General features: G+C 26.4%; 2 protein-coding genes across 5 annotated transcripts; one reads left to right on the top strand and one right to left on the bottom strand.

Annotated features, from left to right (window-relative positions):
- Window positions 1-5,151: 5,151 nt before the first annotated feature.
- On the bottom strand, window positions 5,152-13,814 carry LOC112692815 (bifunctional methylenetetrahydrofolate dehydrogenase/cyclohydrolase, mitochondrial). Its single transcript, XM_025567612.1, has 7 exons — window positions 13,395-13,814; window positions 9,240-9,424; window positions 9,047-9,156; window positions 8,283-8,448; window positions 8,116-8,208; window positions 5,532-5,639; window positions 5,152-5,467 (listed from the first exon to the last, which is right to left on the bottom strand). Exons 1-7 carry the CDS (start codon window positions 13,460-13,462, stop codon window positions 5,172-5,174), a joined length of 1,026 nt encoding a protein of 341 aa, XP_025423397.1. The 5' UTR covers window positions 13,463-13,814; the 3' UTR covers window positions 5,152-5,171.
- Window positions 13,815-13,983: 169 nt separating this feature from the next.
- LOC112692813 (ubiquitin carboxyl-terminal hydrolase 16) lies at window positions 13,984-21,611 on the top strand. Of its 4 annotated transcripts, XM_025567611.1 has the most exons (16): window positions 13,984-14,186; window positions 14,276-14,476; window positions 14,567-14,832; window positions 14,919-15,046; window positions 16,365-16,498; window positions 17,641-17,813; window positions 17,882-18,018; window positions 18,083-18,223; window positions 18,335-18,544; window positions 19,285-19,530; window positions 19,603-19,756; window positions 19,862-20,247; window positions 20,556-20,817; window positions 20,878-21,065; window positions 21,135-21,236; window positions 21,308-21,611. In XM_025567611.1, exons 3-16 carry the CDS (start codon window positions 14,718-14,720, stop codon window positions 21,521-21,523), a joined length of 2,592 nt encoding a protein of 863 aa, XP_025423396.1. In that variant the 5' UTR covers window positions 13,984-14,186; window positions 14,276-14,476; window positions 14,567-14,717; the 3' UTR covers window positions 21,524-21,611. The 4 variants fall into 4 exon arrangements, with proteins under 4 accessions (XP_025423396.1, XP_025423395.1, XP_025423394.1 ...); XM_025567610.1 differs by having other exon boundaries at window positions 13,984-14,476; window positions 14,653-14,832; XM_025567609.1 differs by having other exon boundaries at window positions 13,984-14,476; window positions 14,619-14,832.
- Window positions 21,612-23,332: the final 1,721 nt, after the last annotated feature.

Below are 23,332 nucleotides of genomic sequence, written 5' to 3'. Positions count from 1 at the left end.
CGGGCCGTTGCCGCTGCAGCGGTGTAGACACGACGGCACATTAATACGTGTCCGTGTTCGACGGACCCGGTCCGAATGTTCAGATGGCAAACGAAAAAACAGCGGGAGTGGCCATAGTTCGAGTAGGTGCCGTTCGCGACGGAATTTGTAGCCCCAGAACAATTAATTAATGGACTATGGACACGGGTGATCGGCATTCGGTTGTATCCAGTGTTTCCCAATATTTTTTTTATTCCGCGACATCCTTTTCCATTTTATATTTTTTGTTTTTTAAAAAAAAATGCCAGCCTCTCTATAACCCGTCAATTTAAAATGAATTCGATGAATCTTTTTTTCTTTGGTTATTACTAGGGTCCGGAAGTTGATGCATTTTGCATTTTTTTATTTTTTGGAACTTTTTAGACGATGCTCTTCTGGTCATAAATGTGTTTCATTAGCATGTGAATCCGAATAACTAATTTTTATTTTCCCACATTTTTATCGATTTACTTACTTCTTATTGCTATTCTTATTTTTATTGTTTCTTGTCGACCATTATGTTGATAACTAAAGACTTGTACGATTTTCATCTCGCCGATTACATTCGTCATCGTGTGGTAGTGATTATTATAACTACATTTTATTATTTTTTCCTAATGTTCGATTAGTATACGATTTTATATCGTCGATTACAGTCGTCGCATCGTTATCGTGTAATAGTAAATAATACCTGTTATATTTAAATTTTATTATTTTTTCATATTTTCAAAATGGCGGAAATTAAAACGTCGGATAATGCTCGTCTGTATATCCCAGTCACTTTAGTGGAAATAAAGAAATGTTTTTTCCAAATATAAATATTTATAATCGTCGTTCATTTACTTTTGATAACATAAAATACGCTCTAATTGATTTTGATTTTTGAGTAATTTGTAAACTTTGATAAATTTATAAAACAAATCTTTATGCATATTTAATTTCATATTTTAAGGACAATTGTTGTCATTTTTGTCATAATTTGAGTAGTTTTTAAGTTTTGATAAATTTATGTAGAATGTTAAAGTAAAATAGAGTAAAATATTTAAAAATATGTATTTTTATTAATTTAAAACAAATATTGTAATTTTTTTTGTCATATTTGCATATTTTTTTTAATGTTTTTAAGGTTTTAACTTCCGAGTCTTAGTTATTACTAAATTCAGTAAAAATATAAAATGAATTATAAAATGTAAATCACGGAATAGTACGTTTTTAAAATGTTCTTTTATTTTAGAGATTGTAAATTTACGCATTTATTTTATATTTTAATGAAAATTTGACTATCACAATTTCATCACCACTTCGGTGATAGCTCATCAGGTGAGGTAAGATCAGCTCAGCCTCACCCAACTATTGTTTATAATTTATCAATTATTAACAAAAATCAAGACAGAAATGTTAGTAGAACGATAAAACCACAAATAAAATAAATTAAGATTTTAAATTTATCTTATCTCTGCTATAAAGGTCTAGAGCAGCGGTCGCCAACCTATTGGACCTCACGGACCATTAAATACATACTCTAAATTCTACGGATCACTTTTAGCTTAAAATAGCTTTTTACATGAATACCATTAAATAAATCGATGAGGTATTTTTTTCGGTTATATTTAACTTGTTATTTTCATTGTTTGCTGCAATGGATCTATTAACCACATAATACCATGTCTAGGGTTTTATTTTTTTTGGAAAATAACGACAAAAGGATTCTGTAAGTACCTACATTCAAATTTTTCTGCGAATCACTAGTTAACTGGTGACCGCTGGTCTAGAGGAATGGTGGGAAAAAGTAACCGACTTGGTAATATTTGGTAGTGTGGCAAAATCAACTACTCTATGTAGTATAATTAAAAATAAATTAATAATAAATAATAAATAAATTAATAATATAATTAATTAAAAATAAATCGTACAATTAATTTTTATTATTTGACTAACTTTGGTAATAATAAAAGTTGTATCTAGCTTTAGCATGAACTTTATTAAAAATATAAAATAGAGAAAACATTAAAACATAACCAATAATACCATTCACAATAACACAATATAAATAATAATACTACAGAAAAAATTTCGTATATACAATTACAAGTTTTTTAAATTTTTATTAAAAAATATTAACATATGTAAACTTTTTGCGTGTGTTCTATTTTTTTTTTTCGTTTATTATTTCTTAAAATAATCAATCTGTATATATTTTCTACACAGATTCAAAAACTCAGCGCAACAATATTGACTCCTATTGTAGACCTTTATGTATTATAATGTGTGTGTGCGTGCGCGTGTGTGCATAGATTAAATATATAATATAATAAAATAAATATATAATATGGTTCGGCTTCGGTACCCTGAATTCTGCGGTGGGTAGGAACTCAATTGTTGGTCAGTTATTTATTTATAAAACGATTAAATTAAGTTTTGGTCGAATAGGTAATTCAGTGGCGTAAGCATAGGAGGGGTTAAGGGGTTGTAACCCCCCCCCCCCCGAAATTTTCTCTGATGTCCAGGTTAAAATTTACAAATTTTACAAGTTTGAAATATGAAGAGCTAGTATTGAATATCTAGTATCATTGATTATAGAATAGTCTATTATATTATCAATGCTTTTATTGAAGTCGAAATATATTAAGGATTTGCATAATTTTGTTAATTGTAAAATGTGTTACATTTTTACCTTGACCCCTTCCCCCCCCCCGAAAAAAAAATCCTGTGTGCGCCACTGAGGTAATTAGTTGGTAGTGCAAAATTTAGTCGACTAACAATAATGATTTATTATGGTTTATTAAATTGTCACTCACATTTTAGTCGATAAAATAGGGTTTTTGCACAACATCGGTTAAAAACTACCAAAACATGTTTGAGCTCATGCGCTCCGAATATCGTTACGGTTATTTGATTATAATCATAGATAAATAGGGTAATGGAGATATTTTATTACCTACGATAAATATCTGTGTGTGGTCGGCCTCCGTCACATGCTCCATCACCGAAACGATACGCGATTGGCAATCGAGTTTTTCCGCTCTCTTCCGTGTCGTACGGAAAAAACTCGCTTTCCGACCGTTTTTAGCGTCGCACGCAAAACGTTTCCCATCGTCGTCCACTTTTCCGCGCGGCTGGTTCCGTTCCAGTCCTACACACCGAACCTCGATCTCGCTTTCGTTCGAACTTTTATAGCGCCACGATCTTCATTATGGGGCGTTCCCACGACTGTCAACCACGTTAGTGAACTTTTGTTCGTGACGCTCACGAAAGTGTGAATTGATGAAACGTTCACACGCCTTGTGTTTCGACTTTTTTTAGTCACTATCGAAACATCGACCATGAATAATCTGGTTGTTGAAAGTTGTGCTGTTTTAAGTTCGTTTTTTTCTATTATATTAGCAAAAGAGATGAAGCGCTTACAGGTCACAATTACAAAAAAACGAAAAAAAAGATGTTTTTGGGTTAGAGAATGGATACAGCGAAGAAATGTTGTTGATTTATGTAAATCTCTATCACGGTATTCCTCCTAACTTGGGTCATATAACACCTTTTCCATCGAATATAACTCCAAAAAACGCGTAGTTTCAGTCATTAAATTTAATAATTCCACGTTGCTGTGATGACAATTTTGGCTTCACGAACGGTATATCACGACTGAAAATCAAACACGTTTGATCTATCCACGCTTAGGTCGTGCGCCATTCCTTACGAAGGCAAGTTTAATGACTATGCGTTCACATAGAAGTGTATTTCAAGAAAGCGTGGTTTGACTGTCGTGATTAACGCTTCGTGAGAACGCCCCATTACGTTTTATGCACCCAATTTCGACCTCGCCGTTCGTAAAAGATCAATTTTTAATTAACGTCTCGTCGACAAACTGTCTCCTATATTTTTGTCCACAACGATTTGCGTTGGTGTTTTTTTATTCTACGTCTACGCGTGGACAGTGCCGGCCCGGTACAGAATTTTGCGGTGCCCATATATATTTATTTATCAATTATTTATATAAATCTACATTTATTTACTTTATTAAAAAACTAAATATGTACTAAAACTATATTTTGAGCAGTCATCGACGATAAACAATTTTACAAGTACATTCGTGTATAATATTGTATAGCTACATTCCGTTTCAAAAGAGAACATAGGTACCGGATTTTTGCGTAATATTTGTACGTGTGTCGCGTTTTACGGTTAGCACAAGAGTCAACATGTATAATATTCTAGTCATACTATTTAGCACCGGTTGTATGTGTTGACGTATACCAGCTGATGGCAGAAGCACGCTTGTCGCGACCAGCGATGCTTGGTGCACACCTTAACTTGACCGTTTTCCCCTCCAAACACCTTTCAAAATCAAATTTTTTTCAAATGTATAACCCCCCCCTCCCACTCAAAATAAATCCTGGTTGTAATCCTATGGATGTAACAATTCAATATGTGGATACTAAATAAACTTTTTAATACTTATCGGTCTAGTTGACAATGATGATTTCCAAGTTCATTAATAATTTTTCAGAAAAAAATTGATGTCTAACTTATCTAATTTTTTAAATTTCTTTTGTTATAAATTTCATAAAAACTATAAATTCAAACCATTTCTCAATTAATGGCATTTGTATGTATATATATATACAGTAGGGTCTCGATAATCTGAACGAAATTGGGGAAAATGGTCGTTGGGATTACTGATTTGTTCAGATTATCTATGGCTTAATAAAAACATTAATTTTATTATTATTTAAATTATGAAATTTATTTTTATCGTATTAATCATGTAAAAACTTGTAATTTAAAGACAATGAATACAAAAAATTATTAAAATTATATATGTGTGTATGTACAGCCAGTTAATATAAAATGAACCTTATTATTTAAAATATATATTTACTATTATTATGATACACAAACATATGTATTAATATAAAAATGTAATATTTTTCAAGCTCATTCGGATTACTGTGTCTTTTAGATTAGCCCGAGTTCAGATTATCGAAACCCTACTGTATATATTAATACAACTTGATTTTGTTTTTACACATTTTTATTATTTGGTATTTAAATAACATTGTAAAATTAGAGGTAACAAATTTTTGTCAGGAATATAATTTTACATTCACAGTGTTAGGTATAAAATCAGGTAGACAATTTCAGCCTGATGTTCAGCTTCAGGGATTTATTTGTGATGCTTTTTTGTGAATTACAGCACCAGGATCAAGTATATTATAGATAACAGATTTTTTAGCTGCAACAATAGTGTTTCGCATTAACATTGCTACTGTCATTGGTCCAACTCCTCCAGGTACTGGTGTTATGTACTCAGCAATTTCACTAACTTTCTCAAAATCAACATCTCCAACAAGACATGATTTGGATGTTCGTGGATCGATAACTCTAGTTATTCCTACATCAATGATAGCAGCTCCTGGTTTAATCATATCAGCTTGAATCAAATTTGGAACTCCTATTATCAATATACATTTATTAGTTTATTTTTCAAATAGTTTTTTCAAATATAACAATAATACCGGCTGCAGATACAATTATATCAGCATTTTTTGTGAATACTTTTAGCTGTTCTGGTGGTGTATATCGGTGACATATTGTAGTAGTTGCATCCATAGCAGATGTCTCCCCTTCAAATCAAATATTTATAAATCATTTCTATCAAATTGTACATTCATTTTAACTATAGTAAAATAGTATAAATAGGAACTTAGGAACTTGTTTAAGTTAAAAAATTACACTATTCATACTTAATGCAACTTTACAATCATAATAAATCTGTATTTACAAAATTTATATGTATTTATATAACTTTTATATGAAACCAAAAAATAAACAGATATTTAATGTGATTGTTTCAATCTGTATTAAATTGTTTTATAGGTACAAAATTATTTAAATTAACTGTATTTTAAGCACACTTTAAAGTATAACAAACAAAATTTAAATTATTCAGTTTTTTTACAGTAAAAATTGTTTTTTAATAATTCATACAAATTCTTATTGTTATTGACATGATAAATTTATATATTTATAAATTTTGATATCTTTAAGGGGATTCTATCCGGATTACGTTTTCTATCAAAATATACCTATATTCTGCCAATTGTACTGAACTGCCCAATGATCGGATAAGACTTATACAAACATATTTGAATTTGTCATGAAGTTGACTTGAAAACGACTTTTTTACTTTTTTGAATTAATATTTTTATACCCTTAAAAAATTGATTTTAAAATTTAAAATAATAATAAATTTATATTGTAAATAATATGAAATTGATAAAATAATTTGAAAATGTAAAAAAGTCGATTTCAAGTAAACTTGAAGTTATAAGATGTAAATATTTTAATTTTTATAGTTTCATACAACTAAATACCTATATGATGATAAATATTTTATTAATAGAATACATTTATTATGCAAACAAAATTATTGTTGGAAGGTAAAGAAACATAGTTATGTGCCAAATTATCACTTATAGTTTATTTTGAGTTACAAATATTGGATATATAATATAGGATCTATTTAAGGTCACTGACCCTGGCACCACAAAGTAAAAATTTTGTGGTCAAAATGATTTCAAAAATTAGTAACCAATTCGTAACCATAAGTTTGGAATTTATAACTTAAGTCTAACCGCCCAAAATCAATTTTCTATATTCTTGTGCATCTTGTCTTATTCTAAGGATATTTTCCAACTACACATTTTTTTTAAATAAGCCTATCAAAATAGAAATATGATCTTAAAATATAATAAAATGAAATATAATATTCAATTTTTAGTTACAAATAATAACATTTTTAGTATTTAGGAGGAATAATTTAAAATTTAATCTATTAAGAAGAAATAAAATAATAAACATTCTTATTTAAATCATCTTATTTTAATTAATATCCTCTTTACTTTTTTCATTATACTTATATACAATATATACAATATATACATCTATTTATATTTATACAGAGTTCGAATTGGGAAAAATTAAATAGAGGAGCTCCATCCAATGATTTAAAAACTGCGTTCCATGGGCGCAATTATTTAATATAGACCCTTGGGGGGCTAAACCCTACACCTCCTCCTCCAAACTTACATATATTTTGAATACTATTTTCAGTTACACAAATATTTAAATTCCAAATATTGATATCAATAATATTAATGACAAACCATACATTGGATAAAGTATATACCAAATAAATTATATTTGTATATACCATACATTAATATTTATATTTTTCCCGAAATTATGAAGCCGTCACTTATCATAACCACCATATATAATCTTCTATTATGAAAACGTATTTTCTTATGTTTTTACTATGGATTTATTTATATATAATACATACTACGATGTTAGAACATCCTTTTGTTAACTTTATTTTATTTTCTGTGTACAGTGTTCATCGTAGTTCTGTAATTCAAACAATGTACACCAATCAAAATCAGATAGTGTGTGACTACTTTATAAATCATTTTCTTATTGCAAAAACACCTCATACTTTAATACCTATAGGAAAAACTATTCATTTTCATCTTATTATTAAGGCAAAAAATTATAAAAATCAATTACACAAAAACTGATTATGAAGTGTGCATCTAGCTTATCCAAATATGCAAAATAAGTTCAACTGTGTTTTATAATAAGCCCTGGGGTGCATTATACTTAATACGGTTATACTTAAATTAAAAATTCCAAATTTGTAGATACGAATTATTACGAATTGGTTACTAATTTGTGAAACCATTTTGACCCCAAACTTTTTACTTTGTAGTACCAGGTTCAGTGACCTATCTATTTATTTTACCATTATGGTTTAACAGGGTTACTTTTTGACTTAAAGAGATTAATGTTAAATAATTTATAACATTAAACATTGACCAGAAGAATATACATACACAGTGGCATGATCAAGATTTTATTATGGAGTGGGATGTACTAATTAATTATAGATTATGTCCATAAAAGTCATAGATATTTAAAATTATTTATAGTTACCAATAATAGTATAAAAATATAGGCCAAAATAGAATATTACCACTAATAGTAAATCATAATATAATACACAATATTTAAAATTTTAAATACAATTTTGTATAATACCTGCATTATCTGCATGAAGCAGCATAGCAATAGGCATACCAACATTTTTAGATCTTCCACAAACTACTGCATTTTTACCTAATGTAGGTATTCCTATAAAATATTTTTTTTTTTATTAATTAAATTGTATTACCTTATTACTTTTATTTAAAATTACTAAGTATTACCAGTTCGTCTAATTAACTCATGAACACCCAATGGTGTGCATGGGCCTAAACATTGCATGTCTAAGCAAAATCTTCCAATATTAACAATGTTGAAACCATCAACATCCTTGTGTGGTGCAACGGCATTACACATTGTTCGTTCGGTAATGTGTTCAGGAAGTGGTAACTAAAATGCATGTATTTTGATAACAAATAATGTACAAGATGAAAGCATCTAGATTTTTAAGACTCTGATGTAAATTTAGAAATCATAATTTTTTAAATACTATCTATTCATTTTTAGCACTATCATATCACACCGAAATATTAATAAATAATATAATTGATTAAATCTCTTTTTATACATGGAATAATGAAAATATTAAATATCTGAAGTTAAAAAAAAATCATGATGCACTAATGACATTATGTTATTATTGTATACATGTGTGTAATGCCAATTGAAAAATCCACAATTTAGTTTTAATACAAGGTATAGAATGCCACTTTTATTTATTGTAAAATATGTACTAGTGAAATTTTCTACCAAAATCATTGGAAATCATATATGTAATTTACATAACCTAACTAAATTTTAGTTGTGTATAAAAGATTTTAATCAGCAAAATTCCATAAAAAAGGGATTATATTTTCAGTAATTTTGATCATGGAATGGCATTTATCTCATTATATATTTTTAATTTATTTGGAAAATGTTAATAATATTCATAATTTCTGAATTTCAAAATTGAAATTTTATTATTAATATAAGTTATGTATCTTACCTGGACTAGAATTCCATCAACATTTTGGTCAAAATTTAAACGCTTAATACATGCAAGGAGTTCATTTTCATTTGTTGATTCGTCAAATTTTATTGTTTCTGTTTCAATACCTAATTTAAATATATATATTAAAAAAAAAAAAATTATAATTTTTTATATCCCAATGATATTTCCATTAACATAGTGTAACAACCAACAACTTTAGCAGCTTTCATTTTGTTTGAAACATAAATTTTACTAGCCGGATCTTGTCCAACTAATACTGCTACTAATCGGGGTGCACGATGCCCTTGGGAAACCCATTCTTGAGTCTCAACGCGTAGTTCATTTAATATAGTACTAGCTATACTTTTTCCGTCTATTACTTTGGCTTTCAATCTAAAAAATATTGTTTAATCATTTATAACTATGCAACTAATTTATAGTAAAAAGTATCACATTTTAGTTTAAAACACATTTATTCTTGTGACACAAATATGCTAGTAGCTAGTAAGCTACAAAATATGGTGACACATTTATAAATATAAGCTCCTAATTCAAATTTTAATTATTCATAGTAAAAATTGTTATTTTATAAATCAATATATGATGTAAAATTAATAATTTTAGCTGTATTAAATATATTGCTAATACCTAATACATATCATAAATACAAGTCTTTCATACATTATTTTAAAATGTATAATATTATAACAAAGAAATTTTTTTATCACACAAATAAAAATTTAATTTTAGACATCTAATAGATTGTAGATTATAGAATATTATGTGTATAATTCTATAATAATATAATATGGTTGATGACGGTTAAGGTTAGGTTAAAGAGCGTCTTGGTGTAGCTTCTTATTCACCAATATACTCGACCAATTTGGTGTAAGTTTTAATCTTTTCAAAAAACCAAAGAAGAAAACATATAAATTTCAATTGCTTTCGATGAAGAATTCTTTCAAACAGCAACATCTTTATCAATTGTACAACCATAAAAAAAATGAAACTTAATTGAACTTTCAAGAGACAACGTTAAAAATTGAGTTTAAAAGAAATCAAATTAATAATTATTTTATGGATATTAAAAATGAATATGAAAGATATTATAATAAGGAAATTGAGTTTCTATTGCCGTTTACAAGTAAGGAGCCTGTCGAGAGAGCTTTTTCTTTGTACATATTTATAAAAAATAAATATAGAAATAAGCAAAATGCAGCTCAAATAAGTAAAATTATTTATTTATTTTTATTTTTAAATACAGAATGTAAAACTATTTGCATTATGTTTTTGTTATTTTTTACTTATATTATTTAAGAGCATGTTCAAATTTTAAAATTTATAATGAAAGGTACAATCTAGCAAAATATTTAGCTTAGGGGTATACAAGAAAAACAATTTAGTGGTTTCTTATTATATATTTCTTGAATAATTCGTGTTAACATAAACACATAAAGAGCTCTCTTTCTAAGCGCAGTCCATACTTTATACGTCTATGTGTGTTAATAAACGAAAAATAATCTTGATTTAATTTAACCTAAAAAATAGACGAGTATTAAATGAATTTGTAATTATATATATTATCACAATGATTCACGCATTTTAATTAAAATTTATACGATTTTTTTTTAATGTTCAGACTTTACTAACAATTATATCAACAATTTACAGGTAAGAACAATTTAGGTAAAACAATTTTATATAATTCACAAACATTATTTTCTAGATTATCATCACAACAACTTTCTAATCCAATGAACTATGAAAAAGCAAATTTTGAATTGAAAGTCAATAAAATACTAGAATTCAGTAAAAAAATCAATTAGTATTCTAAATACCATGAAGTGATACATACATATACATTTTATACAGTAAATTAAATAATAAAATTTAAATTGGAAAAAATCAAGAAATATATAATCAAATGCTTTATTAAAAATAAACTTTATTTAATTGTAATAGAATTATAAATTAAGGAGCAAATAATTTTTTCACGTTTGTAGATCCGTTTAAATGCATACACATATTCATAAATTGTTAAATCGCTTTTATTATATCTTGACCTACATCGTATAAGTATACTAAGCAAAAAAAAATCAATACGATTTTTTCGGTACTGCTTTGGCTAATTATTTAGTGTAAATAGGTATTAATGAAATTTTACACTACAATTAATTAAAACAAATAAAAATTTAAATCTAAAGTAAAATATTAAATATAAAATTTAATTATTAAAATTATTTAAGAGTAAAATATGATACTTATTAATTAGTTTATTAATTATTAGTTTTATTTCAAGATGTTTTAATTAAATTTTAATTATACTTTTTTTAATAATCTTTTATATTTTATCTACTTTTTAATAAACACATCAGTCCAAAGTATTTAAAGATTATTAATTTTTTTTCAATAGAATATGATTTCGTCTTGTTTTATTCGTTTTGATGTACGTAATATTTTGTTATACATATTGTCATTTTAAAAAATGATTGCATATATTTCAAAAATCATAATTTCAATTTTGATAAATATATACCTAAATGAAATAAAAAAAATTATTTGTATAGTTTGTCAAACTCGATTTTACAATTAAAATTAAATGATTGACTTATTATATTGATTATTTATAAATTAACTAACTACGATCCCAGACCGAATAAAATTTAAAAATATATAAAAATAAAATATTATTTTTTATATTAAACCCACTCATCTCACTTATATTACTATTACACTTGAAAATAATAATGAACATCGAGTTTAAAAAATTAATATATAAATAGAATATATAATATATTAACATTTTCAAAAACATGTAAGACTTTTTAGAAAAATTTGGTTGATGTTTGTTTTAATTTTGAAAAGAAAAAAAATATTTTCAAACATGTGCACAAAAAATTCAAGAATTATTTTATAGTTCTCCAATATATTTACATTATACCTGTATACCGTATATGCTATCTAAAGTTTAGGCAATAGCAATAATAATTAGTAATAAAGGTTAAAGTATAGATTCTATATTGTTAAAACTATCCGACTCTTTTTGTAACTTCATATAATTTAAGATTTTCATGGAAAATATAGCATATTTTTATATCATAGTCCAGCTCAATAAAATCATGAAACTCAACTCACCAATTTTCAGAAAAAAAGCCGCTGTTAGTGATATTTCCCGGTAAATGTCGGTAATTATAACGAATCATCCGAATTCTTATCGTGAAATACGTATCAATACGAAAAACTTATCCTATAAATTCTAAATTAAAATTTATGCGTCAAGAAATGGTACGAGTTTCCGAAAATTCGAGTAATCGAGATTCAAATTGAAAAATGATTTATTGAATTATCATTTAGGGAACTCTGTAAAATATAAATCAAATGATTAAATACTGGTTAAGCAACAAAATCATTAAATAAGAATTATGCATTTCAATATTTACCACTATTAAATGTATATATATATATATATATATGTATATTATTAAGTTTAATAAAAAGAAAGAATAAATATCATGTTGTAAATTTAGAATTTTAAAGATTAATGTAAACTCTCAAGAGTTTATAAAACGACTATTACTGTGACACATCAACGTTACGTCAATAGACTAATGTTATACTTTATTACATCTATACTCAAAAATTAATACTCATATATTTATATTAGAAGAAAGGTCCATCTATAGATGTACTATAGGGACTTCTTAACTTTAATTTCTGTTAATAAAAAATTATTTTATTTTGGAGGTTCAAAGTGAAATGCTACATAAGATTCTTAACGTGTACATAGATGTACATAAGGAATATTTTGTCATATTTAACAACAGAACAATCTAACAGGATTGACATCACTTTCATTGGACAATTTAAGTATGTAATTTTCATTTTTATAATATACAATATATATATAAGAAAAAATAACTATTTTATTTTGAGAAACATAAATCACAATTACTTTAAAATTCTAAAACAAATCATAATATTTGAACAGAACTCTACTCAAAATTCAAAACTATCTGCTAAAAGGGTAAATAACAAAAATACTGTTGAACGTCCTACGGTCTTAGTATTTTTATATTTTTTTATAACTAATAAGTATAATATTCTAAAATTATTAAATTGATGATATCTCCATTTCATATTTATTATAATTTACATGTAACAGTAATAATTATAGGGAAGGCAAAAAATTGTGAATACTTATTTCATAACTTTAAATTAAAAATAATTAAATTACAACTTTATATTATTTTTACAAGAGGGGAAAGGAATAAGTGTCCATGATCTCCATCTATGCTGTAGAAATGTCCAACATATTATAGAATTGAAAACAATAGTTTCTGTTTTTCCCCTAAGGAAATTTTACCTGTTCCCGGAGGTATAGAAATTTTTTGCAAAGACTTTGACGACGCCGGTCCAGCAATTGGTACGCATTTCGGTCACCAGACAATGAACTAGTGGAGGTTAGTACGTGTCGAAAATAAATGATTATTTCAAATGGAGCTAACAGTTTGAAATTGTACGTGACTGTGATCGATTGATCCAACTTCTCCGGCAAGCGAACTTTCTTTTAGCGTATGCAGCACGGCGATGACTACGTATCAATCCCGTAACGGATTATGGAATGGAATTAATTATTTTCTTGTCACTGTCACTCGTATTATACATTTGCCAACGAGAATGTTTACGGTACCATTCAACAGTTATAATCATAAATTGATATATCAGTGGTTATAATATCTCGGTCCGTGGTATCAGCCGGAAATTCAGATAACTCTTATCATATCTGGGGTTATCATCCAGCCGGTTATACAAGTTAACCAACTGTCGCATTGCTGCCAACGCGCAACGCATTTACAACGTCCATAATCGCGGCTCAGCTGCTACGGTCTCCGTGCGCATTCTGGATTGTGTGGAGTGTAGTCCCTTTTTTTTTCTGTCTTTTCTCTTTTCCTCACTTACTCTTACACGTCCGTAGGTAAAGTAGGTATATAGTTCAATTACTTGTAATTATTATAAACTTTTTTCATTACTATCTCATTTCCAACCCCAACGCCTACGGTGTCCAGTACATTTTGTTACATTAATACAACGGTACAATAGTTAATAGTATATTTCTCTCCAATTCTTCATCATTGCCGCCACAACCCGATTGTTGGTAATTTAATATTTCACAATTAAATCACGTTATCGTGTCGATTTTTGTTTTTGTTTTGTTTTATCGTTTTTTCCCTCCTTGTCATGAAGATAATGTTTTATCGAAGCGTAAAGACGACGCGATACGTTATAGAGTAACAGATGACCAGATGATTCAGTATTCCACTATGTTGTTATAATTTAAGAAAAAATAAAAAGAAACTTGAAAGTGACGTCAATGGTTAGGTAGTGGAAGGTATTATTGTGTTCAAGACACGGTTTCAGATAAGAAAAAAAAATTAAAGAAGAAAGGTAAGTAATCAATGATTAATATTTTTTTTTCAGAATCTTCTTAATTTATTATTATCTACATACCGGTCATTGTAAAAATTAATATTACAGTGCACATTGACATTTTTATTCGGCATGCGCCCCTTATCTCTTGTTTCTATAGTTTTCGCCTAATCACGTTTTTATCCCAAAACAAGAACTTTTATAAATAGACGTCCAGTGTTGAGTTTTATTTGCTACGCATTTTACATCTTTCTAAGTCATGGCAAAAGGTAAAAAGAAACGTAACCGTCAAAGTTCTAACGCTCCCGTTCCAGATCTGTTAAATGCTGGTGATTCGTCAGATTCGGGAGAATTTAAAAGTCAATCAACAAACAGTGAGTCCACATCCTGTAACAAGCTCCACTGGTCGTCTTCATCCTTGGCTATCTCGATTATCAATATCAAAATGTTTTTGTTCTAGTTCTCAAACATCCTTGTTCTCATGTCAACAAAGCTGTCAATTTTAATAATGTTCGTAAACGTTTACATAAAGCTGTATTAGACTTTTTAGAATGTTCAGAGCCAAATTGTAAAAACCACAACTTAGAAGTATGTATATTATGTGTCATTTTGTCAATTTATAACTTGTTTTAATTTTATTACTAGCTTAGTACTTGGCTTCCCCGAGAGTCAAAGATTAATTCTTATAATATGTTTGCTGTTACTTCAAATTAAGGCGTTTAATTTGGCAGGTTATGCAGATATTTTGAAGATTAAAAAACATGTATATTTAGTTCCTTTGTCCTGAACTGTCTTAACAATAATGTCATTAATAGTTGTATTACCTTTGTATTAATGATTCCACCTTATAGTACATATATCCAAGAGTTAGATTTAATGAACATTCTAAGCTGTTCAACTAGTAGTATTGTCTCTTAGAACAATGAGTTGTGTCTTTTGAGGTTCAAAAAAAATGTGAAATTTTTCATGTTCCTAGACATATATTTTATAAAAAATTCTGTTGGTTATATCTGAAGTACTTTAACTTTTTCATTACTGCAGTATATCTCCATAAAATTCTTTTATTAATTTCTTAACTTGATAGTAAAAATAAATTATCTTATCCATCTGTTTAATTTCTATAATTATTGGTGCTACCCTATGCATTTCTAACTCTTTCCCTCATTCTTTTAATTGAGCTTTAAATTCTATTTCTTTTTTTTTTTATCTTATTGCTTTAACTTACATCCATATCTGTCCAATTGCAACTGATCTTTCATTGCTGTTTCTGATAATATGGAGTCTTGTTCATCCTTTACGGTTCAGCTATAAGTTGTTCTTTTCTTTTAACATTTTCATTTTCCTAAATATATATTTTTTATTTATTTTTTGATATTTGGAAATCTTTGACCCAAAATAACATTTTTTTTATGGTTTATTATAGTTATTTTAATTTTTTTTTTTTTTTAAGAAAAATCTGGACATAATTTTACATGATATAAAATTAGAGTAGCACTTAAAAAATGTAGTTTAAAAATAACAAGATTAAGGGTACATTATATTTTATGTTTAAAGATTCTTCAATAGCTCAACATCGACTATGCCCCTTAATATTTAATTAGGGACCTCTGTTTTATTGTTATATTTGATTATTTGATTGTTATCTTGTATTTTTTTAAGTTATTATTTTTATGTCATTTTTGGTATGGGTTATTTCAAGTTTTAATTTCTAAATTGTAAAAATTATATAAATCATCAAAAAAGTTTTGTTAGTCTTATATTTAGGTATGTTTTGATTACAGTATCAGTTGACCTAAATTTGATAAGTGTACTTATAAATTCAAAGTTATGTTTTTTGGGTAATTTTATAATTTTATTGTAAATAAACCCTTATTTATAAAAAAAAAAAAAAATGTCTACATTTTAGGAGCTATATATTTGCATACAATGTGGATCATTTCATTGTTGTAGCCTTGACACTAATCATATTCTCAAACATCAAAGTACTCCAAGAAGTGATAGCCATTCCATTGCTGTCAACATTGAAAGTTTAATTATTTCGTAAGTCAGTTTACAAAATTCATTTATATATAAATATTATATTTTCTGGAATCACCTATTTCAGGGGTGGTGAACCTATGGCACACGTGCTAAAAATGGCATGTTGACCAAAATTTAATGGCACGCGCAAAAAATTGAAATTGTACAAAAAAAAATTTTACTATTTTTAAAATGTTGGTTGTAAGAAATTCAAATAAACAAATTATATATGTTTTAAAAATTACAATATTCGTTATGCTTTCATATTTTTCGTCAACCTATGTTCGTGAAAGCTTATTCGCTATAAAAAATGAAATTAAATCGAAGGAAAGAAAGGTTTTGACCAACAAAACAATTGCTGCTTGTGTTTCACTAAGAATGACTAAAGTTTAATAAAAATAATGTAATAAATCTGTAATTTTGTTTATAGTTTAGAAAATATAATTTTCTTTGGGCATGTAAACGATTTTCATAATCTGTAAAGGAAAAATTTGGCACTTGAACCTAAAAAGGTTCGCCACCCCTGGCCTATTTCATTATCAGAAATGAAAAATTTTAATGACTTAAAATCCATCCTTGAAAAATATATATATTATAAAACTATTGATGACTATTAAAATGTATGAATACTTAATTGTTATCTATAAGCAGTAGTTTCCTTTAAATACATTTTTTCATACAATTTCATTATCATCTTTAAAGATTTATTATTATTATTATTTTGTTTTTGATTCTAATATTTAATTGTTATTGTGTAGATAAACTAAATGATCTATCTACATCAAAATTAATTAAGTAATATATAACTGTAAATAATTCCATTGTGATTTTTCTACTTAACCTATATACCTACTTTTTATTATTATTCATTTACATTTTTTTATTATTTAGCTAAAATTTCAAAAAATATTTATATGCAATTGTAATAGGTATGTATTGTATATATTTTTATTCTTGATTCTTTTTTATTGATTTATTTGGACAATGGGCTCAACTGCTCTGGTCCCAAAGTGAAACTAAGAGATCAATGTTGTGTCTAAGATGCTTACATATTTTTATGTATGATTACATACATAATATGTTATACATAAATATACTATATTGATTTAGAATATTTTTGTTAATAGAAAAATATAGATGTATAAAATCATTTATTTGATTAGGTGTCACGATTGTAAAAAAGAAATATCTGTAACCAGCTCTAAGAAACTTCAGTCAATTATTGATTTAATCAATCACATGAAAGAATTGCCAACAGGTAAACATAAAATGAACAGTCTTCCAGTACAAGGTTGTCCAACTAAAGAAAATGCTCAACTTGATAAATTTGTTTTAGGTAATTAAAAAATAATAATAATTTAGTATATAATATTTTAATGTTTTTGATACTATTTAATTCTGCAGACAATTCTCTAAAAAAATGTAATGGAGTTAATAAATCTGATGATGAAGATGATGATGATGCACCATTGTTGAAGAAAACATTTGAACCATCTGAAAGTATTATTAATAATGTTGAACGTTCTAGAAGACCACCTAGAGTATGTTTTATACTTTATTCATAAATAATATATTTCATATTATATTATATTATTTTATTTGCAGGGTTTAAATAATTTAGGAAATACCTGTTTCTATAATTCAGTTTTGCAATGTCTAGCACAAACACCATTTTTAAAAAATGTTTTACTTGACAATAGTGAATTTGGTGAACCAATAACCATTCAATTAGACAATGAAGAAATTGTAAATATTACTTTACTTTTAATATATATATATATGTATATGTATGATTTATAGACTTATCAAACATTTAAATATGCTTAAAATTAATGAAAATAATATTTTTCTATGTAGACAGTGCTACAAGAGAAATGGAGTCCATTAACTGAAAATTTATGCACTACTCTTCAAGAAATTACCAATGGACGTGATTCAACTTTCACGCCTAGTGCACTTTTAGATTCTTTAAGAAAGAAATGCAAAATGTTTATTGGTTACAGTCAACATGACTCTCATGAACTTCTTAGACATCTATTAGATTCTGTGCGAGATGATGATTTAAAGGTAAACAAAAAGTTAATGCTTAATACAATTATTCAAAAGAAATAAATCACATCAATCCAATTTACTTACTGTGCAATATAAAGGTTGTAAATGTTCCTTAGTAAAAAAAAAAAAAAAAAATAAATGTTTAGTTAACATTTTTGTTTCACTTAAAATCATGTATTACATTTGAGCAGTAATTAATTATTCATTGTTTTTAAGTAGTTAGCTACATAATAATTATCCATGACATAATCTTAACAAAAATTGAACCAAAAAATTATGTGATAATTTTATTATAATTCTTAAAATGAATTTACTATAAAATGTATCTACTAAATAATTATTTGTATATAATTACAAACATCTCATACACCTTAATATATTTATATGTGTATATGTTAATGCGATAAAAAATAATAGAAAAAAATAGAAAAAAATTAATTCAGGAGGTATAGGATATTCTCTTTTCTTACTTTGATGATTATTATTTTTTATTTGTAGCATATTTAATTATAATTCCTTTTTTTTTTTTGTGTTTAAGAGGCTCCCTTGCATGTGCATAGCAAATTTGCATTCAGTAGAATACTTACCAGTACTAGTCAAAATGTTGTCCTATACAAAAAAATCTTAGTAAAACCAATACATTCCTTGTTTCATTTAGAATTTAAAAATTTATAAATACCAACATTTATTGAATATTAATTATTTTTAACCATTTTTACCATTGAAAATAAATAAGATATTTATTTTATTTTTAGCGATATCAAAAAACAATTTTACATCATTGTGGTTTGTCCATGAGAGCTGATCCAAAAGATATTGATGATAAAAAAGCTGCAAAAGCTAAAGAGCTTACCAAAAAATTGTTGCAAGATTTGCTTTTACGTCCTGATCATGTTTTTAAAGGACAACTTTTAAGTGTGGTTCAATGTCAAACATGTGGCCATAAATCTGAGGTTACAGAAAGTTTTTTGGATTTGAGTTTGCCAATTTCAGCTGATACAGTAAATACCTTTTAAAAATCTTTGTATCTTAACAAACATTTTCTTTTGATCAATTATTTATTTTATAAATAGACGCATTCTCTAACATTCCAACGTAAAAAAGATAATGACGTTTTTAATCAGTCCAAACATCAAGCAAAAAAAGAACGTAAATTAGCATTAAAACAAGGAAGAAGAAAGAAACACGAACTCAAGCAATTTAATAATAAAACTCAAGAATCTTTAGGTAGTATTAATTTTGATAAACTTTACCTTATTTTAAATCTAATAACTTAAAAAAAATTGATGCTATTATAATTTCCTGTTTTGAAATTTTTATTTGATCTTTAAGTTTTGAATACTGATGCGGACATAGAAGATAATATGGAAATTGAAACAAATGAAATTGAAATGTCTGATTGGAAGAATGAAAATAAAGAAAATCCAGAATCTGGTTATGGTTCAGAAAAACAACCATCTAATGTTACTAGCCCTTCTCTGAGTATTACAGAACTTACTACATTGATGAATAATACTCCACTGGCTGATCATGATCATCAAATGGATGCTGATCGAATTCTAGACTCTGAAAAGCCTATGGATTTGGATTCAGTACTACCTGGTTGCAGTCCTACTAATTGTCCAAGTTCACCTCAAGGTTCATCACTTGATTCTATGCGCGCCAATGTCAGTCCAGATTACATGGATGTTGGAACAGATAGTGCAAATGAAAATCAGGTAATGTTAATACATTTTAAATAAAGTAAAGTACCTATATAAGAGTATATTCATAATAAGACCTACATACTTTTTTACAAATTAAAGTGAATTATAATCCTTCAGAATTGAACATAAAAAAATTAAAGAGTTATTCATTGTTTAAATAAAATAAAATAAACTTGCACTTCTTTTATTAAAAAATTAAATATTGGGTGTTGTACGTCCTTTATTAATAAATTTTATTAATAGGTTATTTTGTATTTTATACCTATCTCAATAGAAAAATATAATTTAATCTTCATTTATTTATCTATATTTATGTGTAGGAGCGTAACAATCCTACACCAAATGTTAGTGACAACAATAGTGATGGTTTATTTGATGACTCTAAAAGTGAAGATGAAATTGAAGATGAAGAAGAAGGTGAATTTTCTCAAGAATGTCCACAGGCTACATTGCAACCAAAACCAAAATGTAAAGATGGCGAGTGTTCAGTTTTATCTTGTCTAAACGAATTTACGGAATCAGAGATAATGACCGGTAATAATAAAGTTTCTTGTGAACGATGTACCGAACAGTACAAACAAAGTAAGTTTTTATAGAAATTTAATTTTTTATTATTTATTGAGAATTTTTTTTTTTTGCTAGGAACAAATGATAAAAAAACAATTTATCGTCAAAGTACAAAACAAATGTTGATTAGTTCTCCTCCTGCTATTCTAATATTGCATTTAAAGCGTTTTCAAATGTGTTATTCAACTACAAGAAAAATGGCTGGAGATGTATCATTCCCTTGGGTATTAGATATTGCTCCTTACTGTTCTGTTAAATGTCAAGTAAGTAATAGATACCAATTTCGTTAAATGTAATATAAATATTATACTTGTTTGTTTTCTTTTCTTTAGAATAAATTAAGCCCAGGTCAAAATCGAATATTGTACTCTCTATATGGTGTAGTAGAACATACCGGGTTCTTACACAGTGGTCATTATATTGCATACGTAAAAGTATGATTCAATTATTATTTACAAATGTATTTATCAAGCATACTAAAATGTATTATGTATATTATACTTAGGTCAGGGATGCTGTTAAAGAAGATAGCTACCGCTTATCATTTTTAGAAGGTAGTAAGACGAAACTATCTAAAGTTATTGATGGCAATGATGATCCTTCACATTTAGCACCAAATGGTACTTGGTATTATGTTAGTGATAGCTTAGTTCAGCAAGTAGAACCAGAAGCTGTTCAAAGATGTCAGGCTTACTTGTTATTCTATGAACGAATTTTATAATACCGTTAATATGTGTCTACATTTTATTCAAAATAAAACATTCGAGCCAGTTAATGATATAGAAAAATAATATGCCAACAATAAATCGAATTTTATTTATTTATCTTCAAATTTTTTAAATCTTATTATTGTAAATAAATATTTTGTTGATAACATTTTAAAACTTCTAGTTAAATTCATTTTTCAATTGTAACATAATAAAGATAATTTAACTTTTATATTGGTTGTGTTTATTATTATTTATTATTGTGTTAAAGTGATATACTTAAAGTTTGATATTTGTACAGCTCTGATAAAAAAAATTAAAAATTTTTTTTATTGCATTGATTATTAATTTATAATTGATAATTACTATAGGAAAATGGAAGTCTAAGTTTTTATATTATATATATATATATGATAAAATTACTTTATGATGTACTAACTTTTAATTTTTTTTTTCAAATTAAATTATTATTATCAATTATCATTAAATTTGTAATTCCTTAACTTATAATCTGAAGTATGCTAATGTAAAATTACTTGGTATTTTTGTAGATGGTTCATTAATTTATTTGTAATTGAGATTTAAAGATACACCAGTAGAGTTTAAATACTTTTTTGTGTATTACAATAATTTTTAATCATCTTAATTTGTAATTAAATTTGCAATGCTTTTAAATGAAATAATTTTTCAGTTGATCAAATTTGGATATGTAAGATTTAGTACAAAATTCAACTAGATACAATCCAAATAACTAATTTCTGAACTATGAAGACCAAAGCAGTGTTTTTCAACTATTGTTTTGTAAGTTTATTAAATGACATAAATTTAACAAACATTTTTGTACACAATTTACAAATATTAATATTAATATTTGGTGTAATATAACAGTGGTTCTCAAACTGAGGCGCAAGGCAAATATTTATACTGTATATTGCACTATCATATATTTATTTTTAGATCGACAGTAATTTATTTTTATTCAAATAAAAAAAAATTTTATTCATGAGAAAACCGATTAATTTTTTTGTGTTTTGGGGATTTGGGAATCTCTGAAATATATGAATAATGAAAAAAAAATATCTTGTACTAATTAAATTATAATGTAAATTATTAGTAAAATAAAATCTTTATAAATACATGGATATATTGTATAAAGATTATTTTATCATTATCTTAATTTCTGTATGCTCTGCTATATAATATGAAATACTTTAATTGCATATCGTTATAATACAGAAGTTGAAAAACACTGCTATAGAAAACAAATAACATGCAGGAATATAAAGATAACTTATAATCTTAACCTGCATAAAATAAGAAAAAATTATAAATTTTTTTTATGTTTTTAGAAAATAATGAAATATTTTGAATCATAATCTAGAAAATACTATCCTGTACAAATAAGTAATTTTAACAACAAATTACAATGATATATTACATCAGCATACTCTTACACTTATTGATATAAATAAAAACGAGTAATGTGACATTTTATATACAAATTATTGTATAATATTAAATAGTTGGGCTTAAACAATATTGTATATTTATATTTGTATAACATTTAATGTAAAAAAATTTAACATTTCTATTTATTGGACTGAAACTCATTTCTTAATGTAATATTAAGTTTCACATTTGATTGAGAACCTTCAAATTTAACTATAATTAAGATTTTAATTCTACAGATGATCAAAAAACAAAATATTCAATATCAATAATTTACGAACAATAGGTATATTCCTGTCTAAGGAAATTGCAAGCCATGATTTTCTTTCTCTTTCTATCACGCGCAATATGGGGATTTAGATGTTTTCTATTTC

This window comes from Sipha flava, unplaced genomic scaffold (assembly GCF_003268045.1).
Source record: "Sipha flava isolate LNK unplaced genomic scaffold, YSA_version1 76_pilon_pilon, whole genome shotgun sequence".
NCBI lineage: Eukaryota > Metazoa > Arthropoda > Insecta > Hemiptera > Aphididae > Sipha > Sipha flava.
Note: the sequence above shows the minus strand (reverse complement) of the source record. Positions and strands in the feature narration are given on the sequence as shown.